At 45.0% G+C, this 25,114-nt stretch overlaps 1 protein-coding gene across 1 annotated transcript in view; it reads right to left on the bottom strand.

Moving 5' to 3' along the window:
• Window positions 1–301: 301 nt before the first annotated feature.
• Hsdl2 (Hydroxysteroid dehydrogenase like 2) overlaps window positions 302–25,114 on the bottom strand; it is a 37,476-nt gene continuing 12,663 nt past the window's right edge. Inside the window, exons 5-8 of the mRNA XM_084576654.1 lie at window positions 21,557–21,658; window positions 20,137–20,337; window positions 12,591–12,818; window positions 302–2,590 (exon numbers count right to left, since the gene is read on the bottom strand). Of these exons, the coding sequence (XP_084432780.1) occupies window positions 2,349–2,590; window positions 12,591–12,818; window positions 20,137–20,337; window positions 21,557–21,658 (773 nt within the window). The 3' untranslated portion in view covers window positions 302–2,348. The remainder of the gene's footprint in view (window positions 2,591–12,590; window positions 12,819–20,136; window positions 20,338–21,556; window positions 21,659–25,114) is intronic.

Here is a 25,114-nt window from a genome sequence, read left to right as displayed (position 1 = left end):
TAAACGAGTAGCAATGGACAACTCTAGAACATAATCTGACACCTAAGGCATACCTTTTGCCATATTCCAAGGCTGTTGAACTAAGCACAACTACACAAGCAAGAAGGGATATGAATACACAGAGAGATTTGGTTTCAGGTAGGTCAAAATTAAAGTGGCATAATGCAAATGAGATGATGAAGCAATGAAGAAATTACAGTATGAAGAAAAACAAAAACAATAAAGCTTAATAGTACACTGATTAAATATAAAAATGTAGACCATTCAGTAGAAGAGGCTATGTCAAATACAGTGCTTCTAGTTCCCAATGAAAACAGTTTATTGACTTTGCATATACTTCAGACTTTCCAGACATTTTGTAAATCTTGCACCAGCAAATGACCTGCACCACTTCTCAAGTGGTGCGCACCACCTGGGCAAACCACCCAACCTTTCGCTACCAGTTTCCTTACTTGTACATTCCTGCAGACACCCTTTAAGTTCATACCATGCCTAAAAATACAGACTGCACAGGCAAGCTCACACAGTAAAAAGAAGTTAGCATCATACATATATATACATCCATGATGCTCTTGAGCCATACCAGGAGATAAGTTAGTTTGATGAACATCGAATTTCTAGCTAGACACAAAATTTGTATGTACTAAGAACTATCTCCCAGAAAACCTTCTCAGAAAAGACTTTCAGGTAACGATTACCACAATGGGCATAAATGCACATGGTCATAAAAGAAGTGTATGGTCAGTGCAGGCTCAAACATCAGTGAAATGTAAATAAATTTTATGATGCACAAAAAGACTATGAGCAACTTAAATTAAGAATAAAACAGGTTTTCCAAAAATCTAAAAAAAGAAAATACAAAGCAGAACTGTTTGCCTGGTCTCGGTATGGGCATAAGTGGAACGGTGTTCCACTTGTAGACTCGTCAAGAGGCATCATGCGACAGTCAGACATTAGGACAAAACAATCTTGCAAAATATCTGCATTTGAACCAACAGGTGTTTTTCTTTTCTTTAGTTGCAGCAATGCAAAGTGTATTCATGGCTTGATGAAGACGCATCTTCTCAGCTCATGTCAAAACTTAGGCAGAGAGCTGTATTTCATTTCATAAGTGGTAAATATTTTGGAAACAGACCTAACAAAACATAGCGTAAATCAGTAAGCTTATTCTCGCTGTTTAGCGGTACTGAACTGCCAACCTACAAAAACAGCCCTCAGCTTTTTTCCTCGTTGCACAGCAGAATTGAAGACGTTCCAAAAACAATGAGGTTACCAGATAGAAAATAACTGATACTATTTTGTCAGTGTAGAAGAACAAGGCCCCCAACTAAACACAGATGTTGAAACACTGAGCTTAATTTATGATGTAGCTGTCACTAGACTGGCAATAAAAGAAGCCCATCAAAAACTTCATCTGATATCATTAAAAGAATTGCATCACATTCTTGAAGGCACAGCAGTCTACAAGCATGTAATCAGTCTACCAATGCTAATCACGCCAGCCATACATGCGACATCATTGGTCACCTTTCAGCACACAACATTGATGAGACCTTCGTTATGTAGCACAAAACAAGAAACTGTGACAATATACCAGTCACAGCATCGCTCAAAGGAACAGTCGAGGAAGGGCCATAAAAGCTTGGAAAAAACGTCCACAGTGACAGTCCCATTTGAGCGCCTTCATGACACTGCTTAAGTTTACAGTACTTGCATTCTATAAAGAGCGCGTTGCCTTGATCAAACTTTACAGGAGAGTTTTGTGATAAAAGTGTAGAGCTCTATAGCCTCCAAGTAAAACAATAGTTCATTAAAGCTCGTCTTGACATCATCCATCTATCCACTGCTGCTAATGTAGCTTGGGGATAAGGTACACCTTTATATTGCAGCTTAACAATAACTATAACCCCATACATGAAGTTCAATCCAGTTGAAACATCTCGTGGGAAGCCACCCAAAAATACAGAGACACGTGATCCCAAAACAACTGCGCATCAGAAAACAGTCCTAAAGAAAGTGTACAAGCCGCTCCTTGAAGGCACTAATGCATTAGGTCAAGTCCTCCCATCATGCAAGACACAGCCAAAACCATGTAAAAACTTCCTCCCAAACATTATGTGAATCCATGATTTGTCTTCTTGACAAGGCCTTGCAGTAGTTTTTAAAAGACACACTACGCTTTGCATGGCGTGATGGCCAAACACAACCACTCCGGCAAACGTGCTTCCCACGACCTTCCAGCACTGCTCGGCGCTGTCGTTGTCCTATAGGATCTTCCTGTCTTCCTAATCAGCGACTGTGCAAAGAAAGGTCGCTACATCGGTAACCAGACTGGGGAAAATCTGTCCCTAGAGCTTGGACCTGAGCATTCCCATCAGCTTCTCAAGCTTCATGGCCTTCCCCATGTCCCCCTTGATCTTCATCTTGCCGCTCATGAAGGCAGCGGTGGGCTTCAGGCTGCCCGCAAACATCTTGAGCAGGCTTTCGCTGTCCATTGTGAAGGTGACGTCGGGAGAGTTGCCTTCGGACGGACGACCCTTACCTACGCTGCCTTGGCCTGAACGAAGGTCGACGAAGAAGTCCTCACCTCCTGCAAAGGAGTGAAGTGAAGGAATGCATCAGCCTACCCAGTTCAGCCACTCGTGCACTGATACCACTGTGGAAAAATTATCACCACCTGGCTGCTTGCCAATTGTGACTCGGCTAGGTAGTGTCTATGTCCCGGTTAGATACCACTTCCATTAAAATGCACCAGAAAATAAGACTATAACAAAAAAGCTGCAAAAGAAACACCAGAACATGGTGGCAAAGTTTCAATGCATTGAGACTATTCTTTGGAGGCAGCACAGGGACGATCACGCTGCAGACTCTTTAAGTTGGTGTGATCTGAGTTCCGATGCCACTACTCTGACTAGAGAATGGCAAGTGCCCACAGCGGGATCCCAAATCTGTGGCTGGAAAGAGCATTCGTTCAACAAGGTTATGTCTGTTGAGCGCATGGTGTTCCGTGTTGACACTGCTATGAAAAAGCTTTAAACTCACTAGCATTACTGCAATGCGTGCATCATCAGGAAGTGACTGTTTCTGTTGTGCCACTATACAATGCTCTGCGTAATACTTGCCCTATATATAAAATTTATGTAGCTAATCACGGGCCCAATTAAAGTATGAGCCACATCCAATAAGAATTTGTTAAAACTGTGCCTCTTGCAACAGTGAAAAGGGTAGGCAAAAGGTAAGCTCTCTGCTTCCTGTTCCTTGCCTGCCCAAAGATTTGGGCCTCGCAGTAGGTCCCTGCCAAAATACACACACAGTTAAAATGCAGTTCAGTGGTTCCTGCTTTGTATAAGAACAGGGCTCATCATTTTTGTTTCAAGACCCAAAATGAAAGCGTTCTGAAGAGCTCCTAAGTCTACATCAATACTCAAGGAGTAACGAACGCAGTTCCCTATTAAAGCGACATTTTCTGCAAGCGAAAAGTGTAGATTTTATTGCACAACAAACTTCTACCAACGAAAACGCACAAGCTGGGTCGGTTTTTGGTGATGTTTTTCACAATGCCTGACCTTCCCTTTTTGTCAAGCTCAACACCGACGCTAATAATGTCTTGCGTATTATATTTTGCATCAACCGTTAGACTTTATTATTGAAGTCAGGTCACTAGCAGCCTCTGGTTTCTCATCATGATGGTATGCCAAAGAGTGAACTCTGCAGCAGCTGCTTTCAACTTTTTTTGTCCTAAAACCTGAAGTTCCTTTGCCAAGAAAAACTTTATTCAGCTGCAAAAAAGGAACAGTTCTGTGGGTACAATGACTTTGTTTTAGGCTGTCGGCCTTGACAGACCAGAAATACAAGTTCTCAATGACCTACAGAAAATCTAAGAGGCCCGAGGCTGCTGAAAATCTACTCCTTTATATTCAACAGTTTCCAAGGACCTGCACGAACCCTGAAGGATCATTACTGAGCACTGTAACAGAATGCCCTCCGGCACGCGATGTCCAATAGAGCCCCTTCTAAACTGTGGTTTGTTCTAAGCTGGTCAATAAAAATTAGAGGGTGTCTTAGATGTCTCTTAAGAGGAGAATGGCAAAAGCCTACTCCTCCTCTATCAATTTCTTCTCATCGTTTGCCTCGTATTGGAGTTTGTTGCAGTGCTACATACGCTACATACAATTATAATTGGTTTACAGGAGCAGAAAGGTGCAGTATCTGTCACACACCATCCAGCAAGTGCTCACGGACGCTACACTATCACTCCTGTTACGTAGCGTTCCTCGGTGCGTGTTTCAAGTGGGGGACTAAAGATGGCAGGAACGCTAGACAAAAAAGCATCTCAGGGAAAATGACAACTCTCGCGCACGGGATTTCATTCCATGAGCCTAGAAAGGCCTTCGTCTTAAAGAGAAAGAAAGAAAGAAAGCCGAAATGAAAGCAAGTGGCCCCTGAGCTCAACAGCTATGCAGAGCAACAGTACAGAGACAAACACTGCCACCTCCTAGCCCCCCTCAAACCATAACAGCACCTGTGCCATGCTATGCAACCACATCGAAAATGTGTTTCCTGTCTACACACATTGCTGCGGCCAATCGCAAAGGGAGCGCATGCTTCTGAATAGCACGGAACAAAAGTGACCACAGACCTCATGCGTGCACCGTTTTGAGAGATGTGACGACAACTAGAAATGCTCCTTTGCCAAAATATAGCCGAGCAGCATATTTTCAGTTTGGCTTCACTTAAATTCTCGACATTCTGCCACTAGCATCAGGTGCGTGCAACAGCAAGTTGTGCCGTTTTCGTAAAATTACTCTGATGCAGACTATTTTCGGTAGTTATTAAGGGCTATTTGATCATTAGGGCTTTCAGATAATTAAAACATTTTCCCCAGCCTTTTGAAGGCCAAATTATTGATGAGATTTTACTCTACTTCAATGTGGGCATTTTTTTTTCAGAACATCCGAGTCTGCTCAGCCTTTCAGTATCCATGCTAGCACGAAAGAACAAAGGCCAAGAGAGGTGGCTTTTCTCAGCGTCTCTTGAATACTGCTGGGAGTTTCCCGACGCAGAGAAGGTCTGGAATCCCTGCCCTAAAGTGACCGGAATCAGTTTTCAATATTTTGTGCCATCTCGTATACCTCTTTCGAAAAACAGTGCAAAAAAAAAAAAAAAAAAGAAGAAAAGAACTGATGAATTCATTATTCTTTCTGCAAAGCACTGCAATGCTGGATTGTTTTTTGTGCCAAAGAAGAGCAGGAACACGTCCCTTGCAACACGTAATGCTGCCACTTAAATGCCAACTGCAAGGAAATTGTTAGCTCCGCAAAAGTTTTTATTTTTCTAGTACTATGTCAAAAGAGAGTAGAGAAAACTAAGCATTCACCCATTAAAAGCAACTGCCTAAGGGATCGTAAGTTTTGAAGCCCTCTTCTAATACTTTTGCAACCTGAGGAAACCAGCGTGAATCCTCTCCAGCATGAGCTGCCGCATACTCCTCGGTACTGCTACTTCCGCAGCTTTCAGTGCAACTACATTAATGGCAGAAAGTTCTTTCGAAAATGGCTTGAGTTCACCTGTCACCAGCTGCCCGCTCACAAAGCACGTCATCACTGTCTGCAGGTAACTGTACCGACTGCTGCGTTAAAAGAGGTGACCCTGTAGCCCAAAGACTACACCGTATAAACCTTAAGCAGATTTTTTTTTTTTGTATTTTGGCGAGATTATGTATAAATGTCGTTTGTGATAAATAATCTTCAGTTGAAAATCAGTGCCCGTGTTACTGTGTGTGTTTACGTCCTCGTTTTTTCGTGCTGTTAAATAATGTGAATCGGATGCCCTGAACACTTTATTACATGGTACATCAATAGCCGTAAAATGAGTTTAGCATGCTTTAAAAAGTTGGAAAAATGCACTCGACTAAGCGGCTGCCGAAACTTGACAATCGCTGTGAGCATCGCTTCCAGTAGCACATACGCTGGCGGCAGTCCTTTTGCATGCATGCAACTGATCGGCGACTGAATGAACAGCAGGACATCCCAGCCTTGGTGATCGTTGAAATCGTAGAGTGCATTTTTCCTGAGGCTCCCAAACTTGAAACCTTGCCACAAATCTCAATGAATCTGCTCTTTCATCTCGAAAGCAATTGCCGTCCTCATAGTTGGCGCCATCTTCAACAGCTGCACAGTCAGGCGATGGCGATGGTAATTTGACCATGCCCTTTGCGCTGCCGCTGTTGCAGGAGAGGAAGTAATTGCCCTGTCACGGATTTATCCACGTTGGCCTGTTCGTGGCACTTACGAAAAGCGTTTGATAACATTTTTTTCTTATTAATTTCTTTTTCATAAAAATTCAGACACATTTTCGTGGTAAAAATCCTCTGGGTGGCCAAAAAGCTATCGTTGTGTTTGATATTCTGTGATAATCGATCGTTATATATGGTTTACTGTTACAAAGTGGCAATGGGAGTTCTGATACATCTTAGGAATTTGATCGTTATAAGCAATACAGTCGAACCCCGCAATAACGAAACCGCCGGGGAAGGAAAACCTTTTCGCTGTCGCGAAAATGGATAAATAAGCACACCCATTACCTTCCAGAACCAAGATTTAATTAAAAAAGTCGCTTATTTTGCTCTGCTTGACACTGCTGTGCAGGAGCTTGACGACTCTGGCTTCGCAGCTTGATAAGCTATGCATAGCTTCATCGTCGTCGTCGTGATCGCCGAGAAAAGTCCGGATCACATCGAATGCATCAAGCACATCACGCGAGCTTACTTGCTTACCTTGTGCTTGGTTTTCGCTATCTTCGTCGTCACTCGCCTCATTTCCTTTGCGCACACTGTCGATAATAGCGTCGTCGCTGAATTCCTCGTGCACGATCAAGTCGGCATCCGCACACAAAAAGTCCTCCAGTTCAACAGCCTCTGGCACCATTGTATCTACACTGCGAAGCGCGTTCCATGCTTCGGTTAGTGGCTGCAGATCGTCACCGCTTGCAGCTTCCGGTTCTGCCAAGGCGTGCTGACCAGCTGCGAAACCGGCGTGCCTGAAGCAGTTCTGGACAAGCGTGGCCGAAGTAGCAATCCACGCGCCGGCAAGCATCTCCAGCGCCATGAAGAGGTCAATTTCCGTCGGTCGCTTCATTTCGATGTTTAGCAACACCCGCTGTATGAGCCTTCTTCGGTACGCAGACTTCACACTTTTGATAACCCCCTGATCAAGAGGCTGGATAACGGATGTGCAGTTCGCGGGGAAAAAAATCAAGCGGATGCTCGTCAGGGCAACGTCTTCAATGTGGTGCGCACTGCAGTTGTCCAAAAAAAGTCAGACAGATCTGCCCTGCTTTCGCATGTCCGTATCAAAGGCTTCCAGCCAGCTTGTGAATATTGCGCGCGTCATCCACGCTTTTTGGTTTGCAGTGCACTGGACCGGAAGCTTTCGGTTACGTTTAAAACACCGTGGAGTCTTGCTCCGGCCGATCACGAGGAGGGGACGCTTGTCAGATCCATCCATGTTTGAGCATAAAAGAATGGTGACCCGCTTTTTGCTCAGCTTGCCGCCATGGCATTTTTTTCCTTTCAGGTCTAGCGTTTTTGAAGGCAACATTTCATAGAAGAAGCCCGTTTCGTCCGCATTATAAATTTCGGAGGGCTTGTACTCGTCCATTACGCCTTCGTAACTTTTCTCCATCCAGGAAGATGCTGCTTCAGCGTCTACGCTCGCACACTCCCTTGACAACACTTTGGCGAATATGCAGTGCCGCGCTTTAAATCGATTTAGCCATCCGGCACTCGCCTTAAAGTTGTCGTGCCCCAGAATGCACGCATAGTCAATCGCCTTTTGCTGCAGGAGGCTTCTAGACAAAGGCACCTTGTTCGCTCTCTAGTCCAGGAACCACTGAAATACGGCTTTGTCCACGTCTTCGTAGACCGGCGCTGCCAAAGTCTTGTTCTGAGCGCGCGCGCCGTTCTGGAGTGCCGCCATGGTGCCATTCCTTATTTCAGAATCGTAGAAAGCGAGCTGCACGGGATACCGAACTCCTCCGCAATATCAGTCTTCTTCCTGCCTTTTTCAGCTTCGGCGATAATTGCAGCCTTTTCCTGCAGCGTCAAAAACTTGTGCTTCTTTACAGGAGGCGGCATGTTTCCGACAGTAAAAAAAAAAAAAAAAAAAAAAAAAAAAAAAAGAAAAAGAAAAAAAAACACTGTACACAGGCAAGTCGCGAGCGGCACAAGGCGGATGGCGAGATCGGCGAGATAGCGTGGTCGCGTGGTCGGCGCACTAGCGAAAAGAAAAAAAAAGGAGGTTCCTTGCTTTTCCCCGGTTGGCCGGCGGTGTCGTCATGTGGCGTGAAACGTCACATACATGTGTAGTGGCCAACAGACAGGCTAGCAAAAAGCCGCTTTCAGCGGGCAAAAAAAAAAAAAAATATATGCTTTGCTATCATCATCATTACCGAACCAACCGAAAGTAAACAAAAATGGCTGCGCCGGTGCTTGTTGGCAGGTGAAATGAACGGGCTCGACTTGTCGGATGAGTGTGCTGCTGCAGTTTCGCCCATTCTATGTTCCCGACTGGCTGATGTGCCGAAAAAATGTTGCAGATCACTACCTCAAACTTTCGTTAATGCGGGACTGCTTTTTAAAAACAATTCGCTGTTGAGAGGGGACAAATGCATTGAACCCTATGGGAGTTCGCCGGGGGCGCCAGAATTTTTCGTTGTCGCGAGAATTTCGTTCTTGAGGGCTTTCGTTATAGAGGGGTTCAACTGTATATCGTTATATCTAGTATCATTCTATGTGGATTACACTGTCTATTCTGTTACAAGCTAACGTCCGGCTACCTGAACAAATTTTTATTTTGTGGTGTCTTCTTCTGTCTCACAGTCACCAAAGAGACACTGCACTTCCAGTGAAGCTTTTTTGAAATTTGGCTTAGAATTGCTTTAGCTGATACAAATTTTTGAAAGATTCTGACCAAGCCAAGCAGCGGCGTCACCAAAATTTGACGTGAAAGAAAAGATATCACAATGTGCCTGAAATTCTAAAACCTTCACCACTGTAACAAGCTAGGACTGACAAGCCACAATTCAGCCTCCAGCCTTTTACTCTGTGCTGTCCACAATCTGTTCACTCCCATCGCGTCTGACTTGAGGAGGGCTTTCAGGTGCCCATTCCAACATTACAATCAGTTAGGATGCTCAACTCTACAACACACAGGTGCAAGCATTATCTGCTAGACACCTCTAAGTTTTTGGAACAACAGTACATACGACCACATCTACTCGTGTATGAGTAGATGTGGCTGAGAGTTTGACCAAGAAAGAAAAGAGTTAGTCGTGAGCATGTCACTCTGTTTTGTGCACATTAAATTCGTTGGATTAGCATGCTGCGCAGTGATAACATCGCAACGTCACAACAGTGGTGGCTTGCCTCGCTGTCTGACTGAGCAAGCCTGGCTTTCAGTATATTCGCTGTATTAAGCTGCAATTGACTTGCGTGCCATCCACTGCCACAAAATCATTAGAATGTGCAACAGCAGCAAACAACTTTTGAAGCAAACAATGCTAAAAGCAGATATCATGATTACGGCTGACTTGGAAATACCCCCCCCCCCCCCTTCGCCTTGTGTAATGAACCCTGCTCCAAATTGATTTTTACTTTTCTTGAGAAAACGTGTTTGTTACGTGAGTGTGCATGACAGCCCATTAAGGATTGTGGAACTTGATCATGATTAGTTTTGTGACATACAGTGAAGTCTCATTGATACGATTCGGCTAAATACGCTTTTCGGCATAATACGTTTTTTTTTTTCGTTCCCGGCCGATGCCCTATAGAGGTAATGCATTTTTGTACGGCTAATACGATCGTATTTCCACGTCGGTTTGGATAATACGATCGTGGAAACGTCTTCCGTAAATCTCGCGCAGTTTCGATTTTCGCGCCAGGAGGCAGCAAAAGTGTCCTAGCGGGATCTGACAGTAGCTGCAGTGGTCGTAACTCCCCTAGCGCTCGTGGCCGATTTTCGATGTTGGACATGACCTTTGCTAGACACGTGTAGGAATCACATCTCTCCAACTATGATGATGACATCAGAGCCAGTCCTTCGCAGAGGGTGGGCAGAGCTACTGAAATTATCGCATCGAGCGGAACTACAGGCACGGCGGACTGAACACGCGACGACATGCGCTTCGTATGCTTGAGGCTTGGCCTGGCTCGGCTCGGCTCGAGTACGGCCGTGCCTCAGCACAGCGTCTGCAGCAGTGTGGCGGCCTCTGGGAGCCATTTTCCCAAGCTCGCACAACAAAAGCGCCGAAGCGCACCGAAGGTTTTTAGCGCCATCTATCCTAAGACATAGTAATCACGGTAAAATCACGTGACCAAGAAGTAGTGATTGGCGCATGCATTGACGATGCTGTAGGCTTTGTTGGCTTTGTGTTTGCCATTTCTCGTTGCCATTTTGGTTTTCCGAGCGTTCAGCTTGCACTTCGCACTTATCGTTTTTGTTTTGGTGCCGCGTTTCACCCGTGCGCTTCACCATGTCTAGGAAGCGTAAAGCGTTATCGCTGAAAGAAAAACTTGATATTCTCGTAAAAGTCGACGACAATCCACAGAAGAAACGTGTCGACCTGGCACGCGAACTTTGTTTGCCTGTCTCCACGCTGAACACGATCGTCGGCAAGCGAGAAGAAATACGGAAAAACATTCAAGTCTTCGGCGCCGGCGTGAAGCAAACAAGGGGCGCCCAGCATGGCAAGATGGAAGAGGTTCTACTGGCGTGGTTCAGGGAAGTAAGGGCGGCGGGCGTGAACGTGGACGGGACAGTTGTTCGCGAGAAAGCTGATGAGATTGCACTCTCGTTGGGCATTGAAGATTTTAAAGCTTCGGGCGGGTGGCTCCATCGTTTTAAAACACGACATGGCCTGTCGTATAAAACCGTTTCCGGCGAAGGGAAGTCTGCCGACCAAAATCAGGTCTCCAACTGGATTTCGACTCTGCCGGCGGTGATTGCTCAATACCAGCCAAGGGACGTGTTCAACGCAGATGAAGCTGGGTTGTTCATCAACCTCCAGCCCGAGAAAAGTCTCAGTATGAAAGGTGAGACGTGTCAAGGTGGAAAAAAAAGCAAAGAAAGAGTCACCGTATTGTTGTGCTGCAATGCTGATGGAACCGAGAAGCTCAAGCCTACCGTCATTGGCAAGTTCTGGAAGCCACGCTGCTTCTCGCGTAACCCACGCCTTCCTGTCGTTTACAAAGCGAATAGGAAGGCATGGATGACCGGAGCCCTTTTCACAGAGTTCCTCACCCATCTGGATGCCCGGATACGTGCCGAGAACCGTAGAATTCTTCTATTTCTCGACAATTGTGCCGCGCACCCTGTCGATACTTCGTGGCTGCAAAACGTCAGAGTAATTTTCCTGCCGCCCAACTGCACCAGCCACTTGCAGCCCCTAGATGCAGGAATCATTAGAAACGTGAAATTTCACTTTAGGAGCTTGTTGGTCAGACGGTTTTTGGCCAAGATTGACCGGAAAGATGCCAGCTTGAAGGTGGATCTTCTTGATGCCATTCATTTTCTAGCGATGTCATGGGATCGCGTCAAACCCGACACCATCGCCAACTGCTTCAAGAAGTGTGGCTTTTTTTGTGCATCTGGCGATACGGAGGAACATGGAGCTGACAGCGCAGAGGTTGACATCCCGGACTGGGGTGACCTCGATGTCGGCGTGTCTCCGGAAGAGTTTGTATCGGAGGACGACCAACTGGCGACATGCGAATTGCGCACCGTCCAAGACATCATTGCAGATGTTACCGCTGAAGAGGAGAGCGACGACGATGACAACCAAGACGCCGGAGATTGCAGCGGCGATCGTCGGCCATTAAATACTGACGGTGCACTCCAAGCTTTGACGGGCTTCGTGGCTTTGTCGCGTCTGCGGAGCTGAGTGAGGAAACTGCTACTCGTTTCTACGAGTTCCAAAAAAGCTTTCTTCAGGACCTCGAAAAGCAAAAAGTGCAACGCAAAGTGACGAATTATTTTAACGTGCTTTAATAAAAGCAAGTTCTGTGCCAAGTATGTATTATTCGCGATCTTTTGGAGTCCGTTTTGGATAATACGATTTTCGGATAATACGCTTTTATTGTCGGAGCCCGTGGGGATCGTATCAACGAGATTCTACTGTATGCAGCAGATCAACAGGCATTCTAGCCAATGCAAATTTCATTGCAGGTGGCCGTTAATGAACTCTGTTCAAGTCTGCCTACACAGGCAACTTTGTGAAGCTGCTGCAACAAACTCTTTCTGCTGCGTTGAATTCCTTACTTCCTGTGTCATGTGCTTTTTGATGCCTTACATAGAGATGATGACTATGGTCAAACAGCGTCATGCTAACCTTCTTCTGGTCTGCATCGGGTGGGATGAAAGGCCCATTTCCCCAAGCATTTCATGCCAGAGAAGCCAAGTAACAGGTTCGGTGAAAGCTTGTGCCCATCTGGAAGCTCAGTGTACGCTCCACGACACTGGGATCCTGAGCCAGCATCTCCAGCTCATGAGCCACACCATTAAAGCAACGAGGACAAGAGGAAGAAGAAGGCTGACCTTTGACTTGGAAGAGGAACAGTCCACCCGTCTGACTGACAAGATCGGAGCTGAGGTTCTTGCCAATCTTGTGCAAGATGCCGTCTACGCCATCCCCGGCGGCTGAACCCTCAGACGGAGCGGCCGCTGGCTGCGGGCTGGTGCCAATGCCCAGTGTTGACACCTGGTCCTGGTCAAATTCGGCGAGGACATCGTCCGGAATGAAGAAGTCGGGCTGCAGCTTCGAGCCTGCATTACATGCAGATGGACGTGACATGTACCCATATTCCAATAGAATGAGATGAATGACAAATTGTGAATTCCGGTGAAAGGAAACCACAAGTTAACAAATCATGGAGCCTGAAATGTTCTTCAAAAGCTTGTACATATGTTTAAGGCAACAGATGTTTAAAATGACCCCAGCTGACTTGAGCAGCCATTGATTTGATCAATTCAAACATGGAGCCTACCACTGGTTTGGAGTTCACATCTATGAGCAGCCCCTTTCTACTCTCTTGTGCATATCCTTTGTGTCCTATGCTTGTGCTGATAAATTCCCGGCCACTGGTGAGTAGCGCCTTAAGAGAAGATAGGTGGCACAGTTTATTTACACCACTGTCTTCTGCAAGCGGCTCCTCATGTTTATCGCCTGAGAAATGTTGGGGCTCCCTTAATTTTAGCACGTTGTTAAGGCTTCAAGTATGCCACTGTTAAGGCTTCAAGTATGCCCCTGTAGGCTTCCTATGCTTGTTATTGATGCAGAGGCTCTATGGTGGAGTATCTAGCCACTTGTTTTCACAGTGAAAGCATCGAAACAACTTGTGCAGCTCTTTGTAGCTAGACTAGTTTCCTAATGCAGTTCGCGGCGTCCGCTTTGCTCACTGCCCTCGCTTCTTTCACCGCCGAGGATTCGAAAGGCTCAGAGAAGGTGGTATGTCCTGTGCACAGAATATTTTTTTCCCACTGCCCTCTATTGTGGCTCGTTTTAAATTTACTTGAGAACAAATATTTATTATGCTCCGTGCTTCTCCAGCAAACGAAATTTTTGCTACCATCATTACAACTATGATGGCCCCTATAGAGCCAGCATGCAACACATAACAGGCTAGCAACCTGTTGTTTTTCACGGTAACTTGATCAGATTGGGTCGCATCCCGTTTTTTGCAGGCAATATCATAAATGGCCCGCTATGTAACAAAAACCAATGCTCTGCAACAAAATTTGATGGCAAAACATCAAGGCAGCTGGGCAACTGGAGCAGTCTTGAAGCAATACTGTGTTTTGGAGAAGGATGGAGCAGGGCAAGTAGTTTGGAGCAGAATGGAGCAGATGAAGCAGCCCTTCCACCCCTGTATCATTTTGTATTTCCTTCTGGTAGTTAGACCTAATGATGTCATAATGACAAAGGCAATGGATATTCAACAACACTGAACAAGGCCATGGTTGCTCCTACAACGCACCACGGTTCAAGATCTACCACACTGAAAAATGTGTGTTAGGGTCAACATGTGACGATGGGTGAAATTAGCACGCCACAGAAATGATGGTAGTTGTGGTTTAGGAATTCTAAAAACTGATATGACTGCTACTAATAGCTGGCTACAAATCTTAAATTACAACTAAGAGTCGACATGTGAAATTACAAAGTTTACTAGAATCAGGATTTAGTAATCCATTTTGCTAGTCAATATATTTCAACTTATTTCTCATGTCTGCAAACATGAATATCGCTTGGCCGAAAAACCCACGTTTTTACTACTACTGAATGGTTGTTTTTTTAAATTGGTGGTGGGTTTCTCTGAAACGACCAGTGTGAAGGAAACCAACAGCAAATGACTGTAAGGAAAGCATAGAGTACTGTTCCGTTCCTTTCTTTTTCTCTTAACTTGTGGTGTTGATCAATAGTGTGATTATTTTAAGGCTGATTGATAAACGACCTCAAAGTAAAAGGAAATCAACTGTAGCCACCAGCAGATCTAAACCTATAACCTCTGAATTTTGCATACAGGGCTCTACCGACTGAGCTATGGTGGTGGTTATCCATTACTCTATTTTTGTGGCTATTTACAGTGCATGCAGTCAAATCCACTTATACAGTAGACCCCTTTATAGTAAAGTCACTGGGACTAGCAAAAATATTTACAATATCAAGGTCTTTACTATATCAGTTGTTGGTGATGACATGGTCCTGAAGACACTGCCTAGTAGCTAAATAGGCACTTACTGAATATGTCTTGTTGCTTAATAAAAAAAGAACTCTGAAATACCTTCCATCTCATTTTTATCATATCTTCATGCAATTTTTTGTTATAAAGATTTTTTACATCTAGTGGAAGTACCTCTTAATCATGAGGACAACATGGCTACGAATGCAACCAAGTTCGATTTCATGTGAAAACCAAGGCCTTGCATGAACATGGTGTCACTTTTTGCTGTTTATGTCTTTTAAAAGGCAATAAATGATAAATGCGCGTGGCACTTCAGTGCTGTAAGACCACACTCGCTGTACCTCCACTTTTTGCCTCCACTGCCTCATGCTTCGTGCTGCACAGTGCTGTGAATGTTCGCCCGTTTCATCCCTTCCCTATTTCTTGCCGCACTTTTACTCTCCTTTACTTTCTGAATGGACCACACCGCCTTCTTTTCATGTTTGTAGACAGCTTTACTTTTTTTTTTCCTATATGCTGAGTGCTTTATCTCATGGCTCCAAGGCCACCGTAAAGTAGGCTTCTCCTGAATGCTGCTAAGCCTGGTAGTAAAGCCGCTTAAAGGAACACTCGATGTTATTTTTCTGTTTTTCTTCAAATATACAAAAAATCTTTGCCTCGCGATTCTAGGTAGTGTGCGGGCGGTGATATCATATCGTGGACATCATCACAGTGGCCAGGCGCACTTTAATATAACCAATTTTTACCAAAGACGTCTTTACTATAAAGGGGGAAAATGCAGTACAGTTTCTATGCAAGATAAACTGGGAATGCAGTTTCACTTTACTATATCAGAGTTTTTATTATATCCGAGTTTACTATAGCGAGGTTCTAGTGTAACAATACTGAGTATCATAAAAATACCATAGTTATAAATGATAATTGTTATAACCAGGTTAAGCCAAAAAAAACAAAGAGATCACAAACTTGAGAGTTTAACGAAGAGAAAGTGGTTCACACTTTTCACTTATTTCAATGGAACGTGTAATCAGTCAGCTTTGACTGCCTCATGGCAATCTTGTTGACATCTCTCTGCAAGACATCCAACTGTTGCAAGTATCCGAGTGAATGATTTTAGCAGAAATTAAGCCCCGGCACCTGTACGGACTTGATCGCGCTTCCTGGTGCGGTTTGGCCGGCAGCGCTGTCGCATACTGTAAAACCTCATTAATTTGAAGTCACTGGGATTGAGAAGAATGTTCAAATTAACCAGGCGCTGGCCACAAGTGGATAACGCCCGCCCCAGTCGTGACGTGATAAGCGAGCACCTGAAAACCAACGGGCTTGCGCAACCAGATGAGCCAGCCAAACAAAGCACTGCCACTCCTGTCAAGTGCGCTGGACAGGAGCTAATGTCAAAAGAAAGATAAACATGCTGTGGTCTTATCGCTGAGCAGCATCTTAGAGTGCTACCAAGAAATTCACTGTGGGCCGCGACAACGGGGCGGAATGAGGAAACACACTAACAAGCCCCGTCGTCTAATTTTTATTTTCTTCTTATCAAATTCTCATGCAACAGCATAAGTGCGGATAGGTTCATTGTGCAAGTGGGTCCACTGCGTGAGCAGATACAGTAATCGATGTGCCGTTAACCCTCTAAACCATGAAGCATCATTAAACAGCGTAGGCCGATATTATGCGCTGTCCGGGCACACTGCAACGTCCCCACTTCTGCAGGGGCACTCTTTGACGGTCAGCAACCACACTGTGGTTTTCTGCACTGGGAACTCAAGAGTTGGGGAGCTACGTCATGTCAAGCATGAGCAACGCTTCGCGGTGCTACTTCACGGCTCCGAGGTGCCGTCGTTTCATTGGTTTGCGGCGAGATTGGGATCGAACATTCAAGCAAAGCACCGAAAACCTTCCAATTAATAGGGCAGATCCCGCCGGCTGCTTCAAACTGTATGGTTGAATTTACATTAGAAATTATGGAACCGCAGAAATTCTTCCAATTATCCGGGGTTTTTGAATTAAGCGAGTTCAAATTATCGAGGTTTTACTTTATATGTAAGTCCATTTTGCTGTTTGGGTTTGCGCTCAGTGACTATACTTAATTGCTATAACTGATTATCTATTATGAGAGCATTGCTATATGTGGTGCCGCGGTTGTTCATTGCTATATCCAGTGAAAGATCGTTAATTCACAACTCGTTAATTCGAAATTTTGGATAATTCGAAATAGTCATCGTGGTCCGGTCCACAGTGCATAGAAGTCTATGCGCGTAACAGCTCGTTAATTCACTCAAAAATTGGCGCCGCCACCCATAATTCGAACTGCGCGCCACCAAGCGGCGCTGTTAAAAACCATCGTTGGAAGCTTTCACGGCAGAACGATAGATGGCACAACCATCGGGGCGCCGCTAGGGTGCTGGAACAAGTACTAAACAGTCTTTCCTGCCGCGACTCCTTCGAGGAACGACTTTTTAGTGTTATCGACCACGGTTTCGTGTTGCATTTCGTGAGCCCTCGTTTTGCACGCCGCTTGTTGTGAGCTTGTGCCCGCGAGATGTGTTCGCGTGGGAAATACTGTGCCAAGACGGTGAAGGAGAAAGTGGCTATTTTACGCGAGGTGGATGAACGGAAGGCCAGCAAAGTGGAAATCGCGAAAAAGCACGGGATTCCACCAAGCACGTTGTCGACATACGTCCAAAATAGGAAGGCCATCGAGGATGCCTATGAAGCCGAAGATTTCGCCAGCAACAGAAAAAGGCTTCGGTTAGCCAAGTATCCGGAAATTGAGACCGCTGTGATCACGTGGGTGAAAGAAATGAGAAGCGCTGACATTCCACTGAGCGGCCCAATTATCATGGCGAAGGCGGCCGATTTCGCCCTGCGCTTGAATGTGGAAGATTTTGTCGCCTCCGAAGGATGGTTTCACCGCTTTAGAGACAGACATAATCTTGTCTTCCGGGTGTTGTCTGGAGAAGCCAAAGAAGTGGATGCAGAAACTTGTGCCACGTGGCGAAGCGGTGCTCTGCAGCAGTACTTAGAAAGCTACTCGGCACATGATATATTCAATGCTGATGAGACGGCTTTGTTTTATAAGCTCCAGCCCGACAGAACAGTAACATTTAAAGGGGACAGCTGCGCTGGCGGCAAGCGAAGCAAAGAGCGGATTACTGTTCTGGTCGCCGCTAATATGACCGGGACGGAGAAGGTCCCTCTTTTTGTTGTCGGCAAGGCACATAAGCCTAGATGTTTCAAGAACATTAGGACGCTGCCGACGGAATACTCCGCCAACAGCAAGGCGTGGATGACGGGCGAATTGTTTAAAAAATGGCTCTTGAAATTCGATCGGAGGATGGAGCTAGGGAAGCGTCAAGTTCTCCTCATTGTGGATAACTGCTCGGCACACAAAGTCGACGCCGAGCTGAAAGCCACAAGGCTCGTCTTTTTGCCCGCCAACACGACTGCGGCCTTGCAGCCGATGGATCAGGGGGTGATCAGAAACATCAAATGTTTCTATAGGCGCCACATGATCGAGCGCATGACTTTGTGCACTGGAAACCAGAAGACCAGCACCATCACATTGCTCACAGCAATGCACATGTTGGTGCGTGCATGGGAGCAGGTCACGCCGTCCACAATTGCAAACTGCTTCCACCACTGTGGCTTTGCTGCCGGAAGTATGAAAGAAAGTGGCGACGATGGGAGTCCGGAGCCTCTGCCTGCAGCTGTGCGTGCTGTGCTGCAGGACGTCAGTTTTGATGATTACGTTGGAGTAGACAGCGATGCAGCAGTGTGCGGTGCCCTAAGTGATGAGGACATTGTCGCTGAAATTGTTGGGGAGCAGTCTGTCCCAGAAGAGGCAGAAGACGAGGACGACGACGAGGAGCAAGAGCCCGTGCGTCCATCCGCGGCAGAAGTTATGGGAGCGCTGAATGTCGCGCGCCTTTTTTTCAGCTTTGAAGAGGGGGAAGAAGACTCCCTGCGTCGCATTCGCATGCTAGAAGACCGAGTGAGTACGGTAGCCCTCAGAGAGAAGAAGCAGAAGATGATAACAGACTTTTTTGCTAAATAAATGTTTTTCGTGCCCTCCGGGCATCAAATGCCTTCATTTTTGCTCACTTTCATTAGTTCGAATTTTGGTTAATTCGAACTGGCCTGGCGGCCCCGTGGAATTTGAATTAACGAGCTTTTACTGTATACTGTTCAAAGCGGTATTGTTAAATGAGGGTTTCACTATACAACCTAAGCTTAACAGTGACCACCAGTGCCAACATCGTCCACAGCGGTGGATGTAGTATGTTCTGCATTACCGTCAGTTTCATGCAAAATGCGATCTAACGACGAAGGTGGGAACTGTGAGAAAACCCTTTTGCGCTACCTACGGCATCAAGGCTACAAGAATTGAGGCCCCTGTTAGGGTCGTTAGGACAGAACTTCATGGGGAACAATATTTCAGTATGCGGTACAAATGAAATAATAAACGGCTGAGTGATTAAAGCCAGCCCTTCAGCAGCAGCACATGAAATTCGGTGAACAACTTTGATCTACACTAACAGCGAAGGAAGGATACGGGAGGCTTGCACAATAGGGCTTGGCAAACAAATAACCACACAGAGCGAAACTGCTAGGTTGAGATAGAGAGTGAAAAGAGAGAAAAACTACAATGATGGCTTGATGCTGAGCATTAGTCAAGGTGTGGTCAAGTTCAGGCCTTTGCCAATGAAGTACCGTATAAACGCGTGTAAGGGCTGCAGTAAGGGCTGCGCCCCCTATTTCTCGAAGCAAATGTTAAAAAAAAAATTTTGTGTAAGGACCGCATGATACTTTCCACGACCCAAGTGGGAATAGCCTTCAAAATGCACCCGCACAGGAGTTTCCAGATGCCGCCCACAGATGGCACCGAGTCATGGGTGATCATCATTATCATATTTTCCCTCCGTCACGAGCTTCCGCAATCCATATCAGCAACAGTATCGCCAGTCCCAGCCACCCTTGCTTTGTTTTGCGACTGTCAAAGGTACACGAGTGTCAAAGGCTCAAGAGGGCCCCGTTTGCGAATGTGCTCGGCAGGATTTTTTCCGTGTGAAACTCCGTGCCTACAGACATTGTATCCCATAGTTTCAAGGTGACCGGGATTTCTAACAGTTTAGACGGGACTGAAGACAATGACTTGTGAGGTGAACGTGCACCAGAGCACAGCACCTACGAGTGACGATTGAATGGTAAATAAACGCCATACTTTCACTGACTTGTCTGTTTTTACTTGAAAAAAAAAAATGTTTCGTAGGTTGTGTGTATGGGCCGCACCCCGAAAACTGGCCTTCGAATCTGAAAAAAAAAGTGCTCCCCTTACAAGCGTTTATACGGTATGTGGTGCTGCTCAGATGTCTGAGGCCAGTGGAAGAACTCACCGGGCACACATGAGTACTGCTCGAAGTCCTGAACACCTTCTTCACGAAGCAGCCGCTCGTCAATGACGAAATTTCCAGTGAAGCTTCGGCTTGGCTTGGTCAGGATGGCATATGCAGCATCAGCCATGATAGTTGGCTTGCGACTTGAGCTCTGGCCATGTTCAGCCCCCATCAGCATCTCGATGGCCGCCGTGTGAATGGCTGTCCATGGGAAGAAAGACAAAATCAGAAATGCTTGATGCTTCTTGACATACCTTCACTACAGGCACCCTGAACACCTCCATGGTGCTAAGACCGAGTCCCTAGAGTTCTCAGCTGTTTAGCACCTTCAGGACCGTGCCCACAGGCTATCGATCAAATGTGACTGATGGTTGCTTTGCACAGACAGCTGAACTTAAATTTTGGTACCCCATTTGACTGCGCCGGCCCACCTAGGATCTAGTTTCACAACCCAAAAGTCCCTATATCTGGGCCCTTTCCTATGTACCATTTTGGAATGCCTACCTATATGCAAACAAAAGCAAAAAACATATTTCTCCTAAATGTCCTTGAAAGCCAATCAAGGTTCCCCGTTTCGTCTTATTTCACTGGTAATATTTCCTGAAAGACGGAAAATTCCCCAAATGAAACATCGCCAGATGCAATTTACTGCTTATCATGCGCCTTCTATGTGTCTGACGCGTGCTATTAGGGCTTCTTTCACTCAAACTAACTACCTTTCAATTGTTCCAAAATACCATGCTAGCCTTCCCAAAGCAGACAGGTGTCATAGAGCAGATGGCACTTCCTCATGCACTGATATGAAACAATACCTAGCCAACAATTTGTCTGCGTGGCAAGTGTTGCAGCGATTTCGCTCACTTACGAGTTTCAGAAACAACTGCGACCTCCGCACGGACACTTGCTTTAACACTTTCCTGTTCGCGCCTACTCCCATCAAAAGCCCGCTCAGCGAATACTGTCAATAGAAAGCTAAAATTTGCTGCAATGTTGCATTGGTCCTTGTAAAAAACATATACTTTGAAAATTTTTTGTTTTATTTGTGACAAGAAACTCTGATACTTTTGTGTGTTATTTTTTTCACTAGACTTTTTTGCTGATAGTTTTTTTTTTCATCGCTTACTCAATAAATATGTTTATTGTCCCTAATACCCTTGTGAAGAGGAATTCTTCCTGTATAATTTGATACCATACACTACTGTGCCAAGGAAGTTTTGTTAAGAAAAAAAAAGTTATTAATGACACCACCCAAAAACCACCCCTTTTCCTTCGGACAGGAAAGTGTTAATTCAAGCTTCCAGTTTACTTATGAAGCCAAAAGCTTACTGCATTTTCTTTTCACAAGCAAATGCCAGGAGTTTACTTATGCAAAAAAAAACAAAGAAATGTACTCAAATAATGCACAGCCTAAAACACTCACCTGTTTTGGGCCAGACCGCGTTGACAGCAATGCCATCTGCTCGCAGTTCCTCAGCAAGGCCCAGGACACACATGGACATCCCGTACTTGGACATGGTATAAGCTGCATGACACGGCGAAACATCAACATATGAGGCCCTAACAACTGCATTCGTGTGACAATAAACCACGTAAAATGACTGTCACAGCAACCACAGGATGCCAGATGGCTTTACACAAACCATCACTAAGTCCCAACAGCCATTCTTGAAGTCAACAGTGAAGAGAAGAAGAAAGATAGTGTACGAGATATCAGTGCAATGGAATTCATGACTCCTGCCAGCTTCACCGTCGTAGATAAGGCCAAAGTAGTCCTAAAGGGTCCTTTCTAGCTCATTCCAGAATTTCTCTTCAAACTTGCTGCAAGGCAGCGCATAAAACAGTGAACTAAATAATGCTCAGGCTATTCTTTACTGCGCCACTGAAGTGTGGTGAAGGATGATGATGATGTCACAGATGGTAAAGGTTTTAAACTTCTGCTGTCTACACACGCAACCTAGTGAGCATCCTTGCATGCCACCAAAAGATGCCAGGCTTCCTTATTGTGGTAACACATTGTTAACTCAATCCCTGCCAATTTTGAAATTCTAATACATTCTAAACTAATGCATTTTCCCCTCTGAGTTATTCATAACTCGCTCTCGCGCTACCATCTACTAGCCTTCCTGGTTCGCTCAGATGATATAGACTGCCTCGGAGAGGAAATGGTCCCGGGTTCGAACCCTAGACCAGGACAAGTTTTTCTTTAACTATGAAGTTTCTGAGAAAGCTGTTTCGCTTTCTTGTGTTGCCGTATGGCTGCGCTTGGGTGTATGCCAATGAGTAATCACTCCCTTAATACAAATTCTACACCACGTTAAGTTTTCCCCTAAACTTTGAACTACAGCTCGTAGTCTCATAATGAGAGCTGCGATGGAGATGACGGCAGCTACTGCTGCTCCAGTCACACCGCGACCTTAGCGCAATTGCGGAACGTTTAATAACTTTTCATAGTAAGGTTTAAAAACCTTTAATAACCTAGACTAACAGGGTTTTACTGCAAGCACTTTCAAGGGGATTTCTCCTGCATTTAATACTTATTCTGGCTTCCATTCTGCATTGTCTTTTTGAGCCTTTACATGATAACTGAAAATTGCAAACTTGTTTCAAATTCATTACAAACAGGTTTAAATGTATCAGGTGCAATGCTTTCAAAGCTAGTGCTCTTCTTTTCACTATTCACCTCCACAGTGAGAAAAATAGTGCATTACTTGCAGTAAGAAGAAAATAAGTCAATTCCATTATCATATTTACTGCAATGCTCAAAAATGACAAAAGAACTTTCCGGACCAATAGCCTCCAAGCTTGCTGCATGCTAAATTTGTCATAGGTTTCCACTAATCCCACAAACATCCCACAAACATGCTCCCAAAGACATAGGTCCAGTGCAGTGATATCAAACAACTCCTCTCGCAGCATATTTTATATAGTCTGCCCTTTAAAGACATCACAAACCTCGATTGTGAACGTGTACGCAATCCAAGGATTCCACGTCGCGCACTGTAAGCAAGGATACTTGACCATTCTCTTGTACTGTTATGAAATCAAGGCGGAGCATCTACGTGGAACTTTGCTGTCTGCGAAGACCTTGCTCGCGACGCTCGCCCAATTTTTTCATGAACATATATTAGACAAAATAAAGCTCCAATAGTGTAAAAAACGTAAGAGTGCTTGAATTGAGACAGTGCATTTCGGGCAGCTCATATCACCATAATATGATTGAGAGGAACTAATCCAAGAAGTTCATTTCTGCACACCGTTATATTCATTGGTAAGTTCAATGCAAATTTTGAAATAAAAATTTCAGCAATACAAAAATGGCACAAAAAAAAAAAGCAAGTCCAGAAATAACATTTCTTTGTGAGATGGCTTCAAATTTGTGCACTCTGAATTTCTTGCCACGAAAGAGTCATGTCTTAGACTTCCTATCCTGCAGACATGCTGATCAATACACCAGTGCCTGCTCTTTATTTCTTATGTTCCATAGCACAGCACCTGTCTTCTCTAAGCTTGACGATACTGAAGCAAGAAAAACCCTCTATACGTTTTGCAAGTGTCTACTACCATTTAAAATGATATGAAAATTGCATACGGCCTCAACACATAAAATGACTACCCAATGTCATGGCAGCTCATTTGCATGCTGGCAAGAAAAGTTTACAACATTAAATCCTTGCCTGGCTGCACAATCTGAAGCACTGGGAGAAGTTGCGTTTGTCAGAGGAGACCACTGAGGTTGCTTCCAAGAATCTCTGCATTGGCCACAACTCAAAACCTTTAGTGCACCTCACTGGACATCAGGGTGTGTACAAAACCTGCGAGCAGTCACAAAGTGGTAGCAAATACTACCATTCTTTTGAAGGCTTCAAGAAAACCAGAAGGCAAGGCTACCTGCCAGCAGCGCAGTTTGCTAAGTTATTCCTGCTTCCTTCCCTGCAGTCCTGTTGCATTTGTGCTTCACTCTGGTTGTTATTTGGAAACTCACTGGCCCTCCAAATTTGGATCGAGAAATTTCAAACAGCCCTACCTTCATTCAAGAAAATGTACAACTTACGTTTTGAGTTTCGAATATGTGTGCTATATATGGCTGGTTTTGTGTATTATGGCTTTTTGCTGCTAAATGCAAGCAGCTTCAATGTGATGCAGAAGAAAGACAGAGCATTGAAAAGACTTCTCCACATCTGGCAACAACATTAATGCGGTGTGCACCAGCTCAGGGCAGTGTAAAGCACCACGCTCCCCAGAAGCGTAAGGTATGAACTACTCCTCAAACAAGAGTGTGCACATCTGACAACTGAGCACTAATCAGCCATTGCAGCCTTGTGTCAGAAGCTTCCTCATATATCGCAGAACTTACAGGAGGGCTCAGTCCCCTCTTCTGGACATTCCCTCCCTCACCCGTGTGCTATGGCCCCGTCTTGGCAAGGCAGTGCACAGTGGGGAGATTCAGTCTCTCGTGTGCCACTCTCGCAACAGCACGGTCATGGAAATTCAAGTTTCTGATGTGTCTCACATGGTGAGCTCATCACCTCGTCCTCTCGTACACCTGCCGCTGCCGATAAACTATCTGACTGTGGAACTTCCACGGAACCTCAAAGCTCAGAGAAAATATTTTCGCTCTGTGCTGTTGCCTCAAAAAAAAAAAAAAAAAAAGAATGTTTCTACCTTTTTTTTAAACAATGATTTTCCTTGATAATTGCTTATTGTATCTTTACTGTGGCTCTCTGTTCATTTTAAATTTTGAATACTTGTTTCTTGTAACTTTGTATTCTCCTCTTCATCACTGTACAGTCGAGGACCGATTTTTCAGACTCTCAACGGACCGCGAAAATGGCCGAAAAAATAAATGTGCACCAAAAAAGCTCAATTTATTGCCATTATCGACTTTGAGGCCAGAAAAAGTGATGAATGCTTTTCTGCACCATGCTCCGCTTCCGTGCTAACAGGCCCGCCTGAATTTCGCTTGCATCAGCTCAGCTTA

This window comes from Amblyomma maculatum, chromosome 8 (genome assembly GCF_055883805.1).
Source record: "Amblyomma maculatum isolate TAMU_Amacu chromosome 8, ASM5588380v1, whole genome shotgun sequence".
Taxonomy (NCBI): Eukaryota; Metazoa; Arthropoda; class Arachnida; order Ixodida; family Ixodidae; genus Amblyomma; species Amblyomma maculatum.
This window is presented reverse-complemented; position numbering and strand designations above follow the sequence as displayed.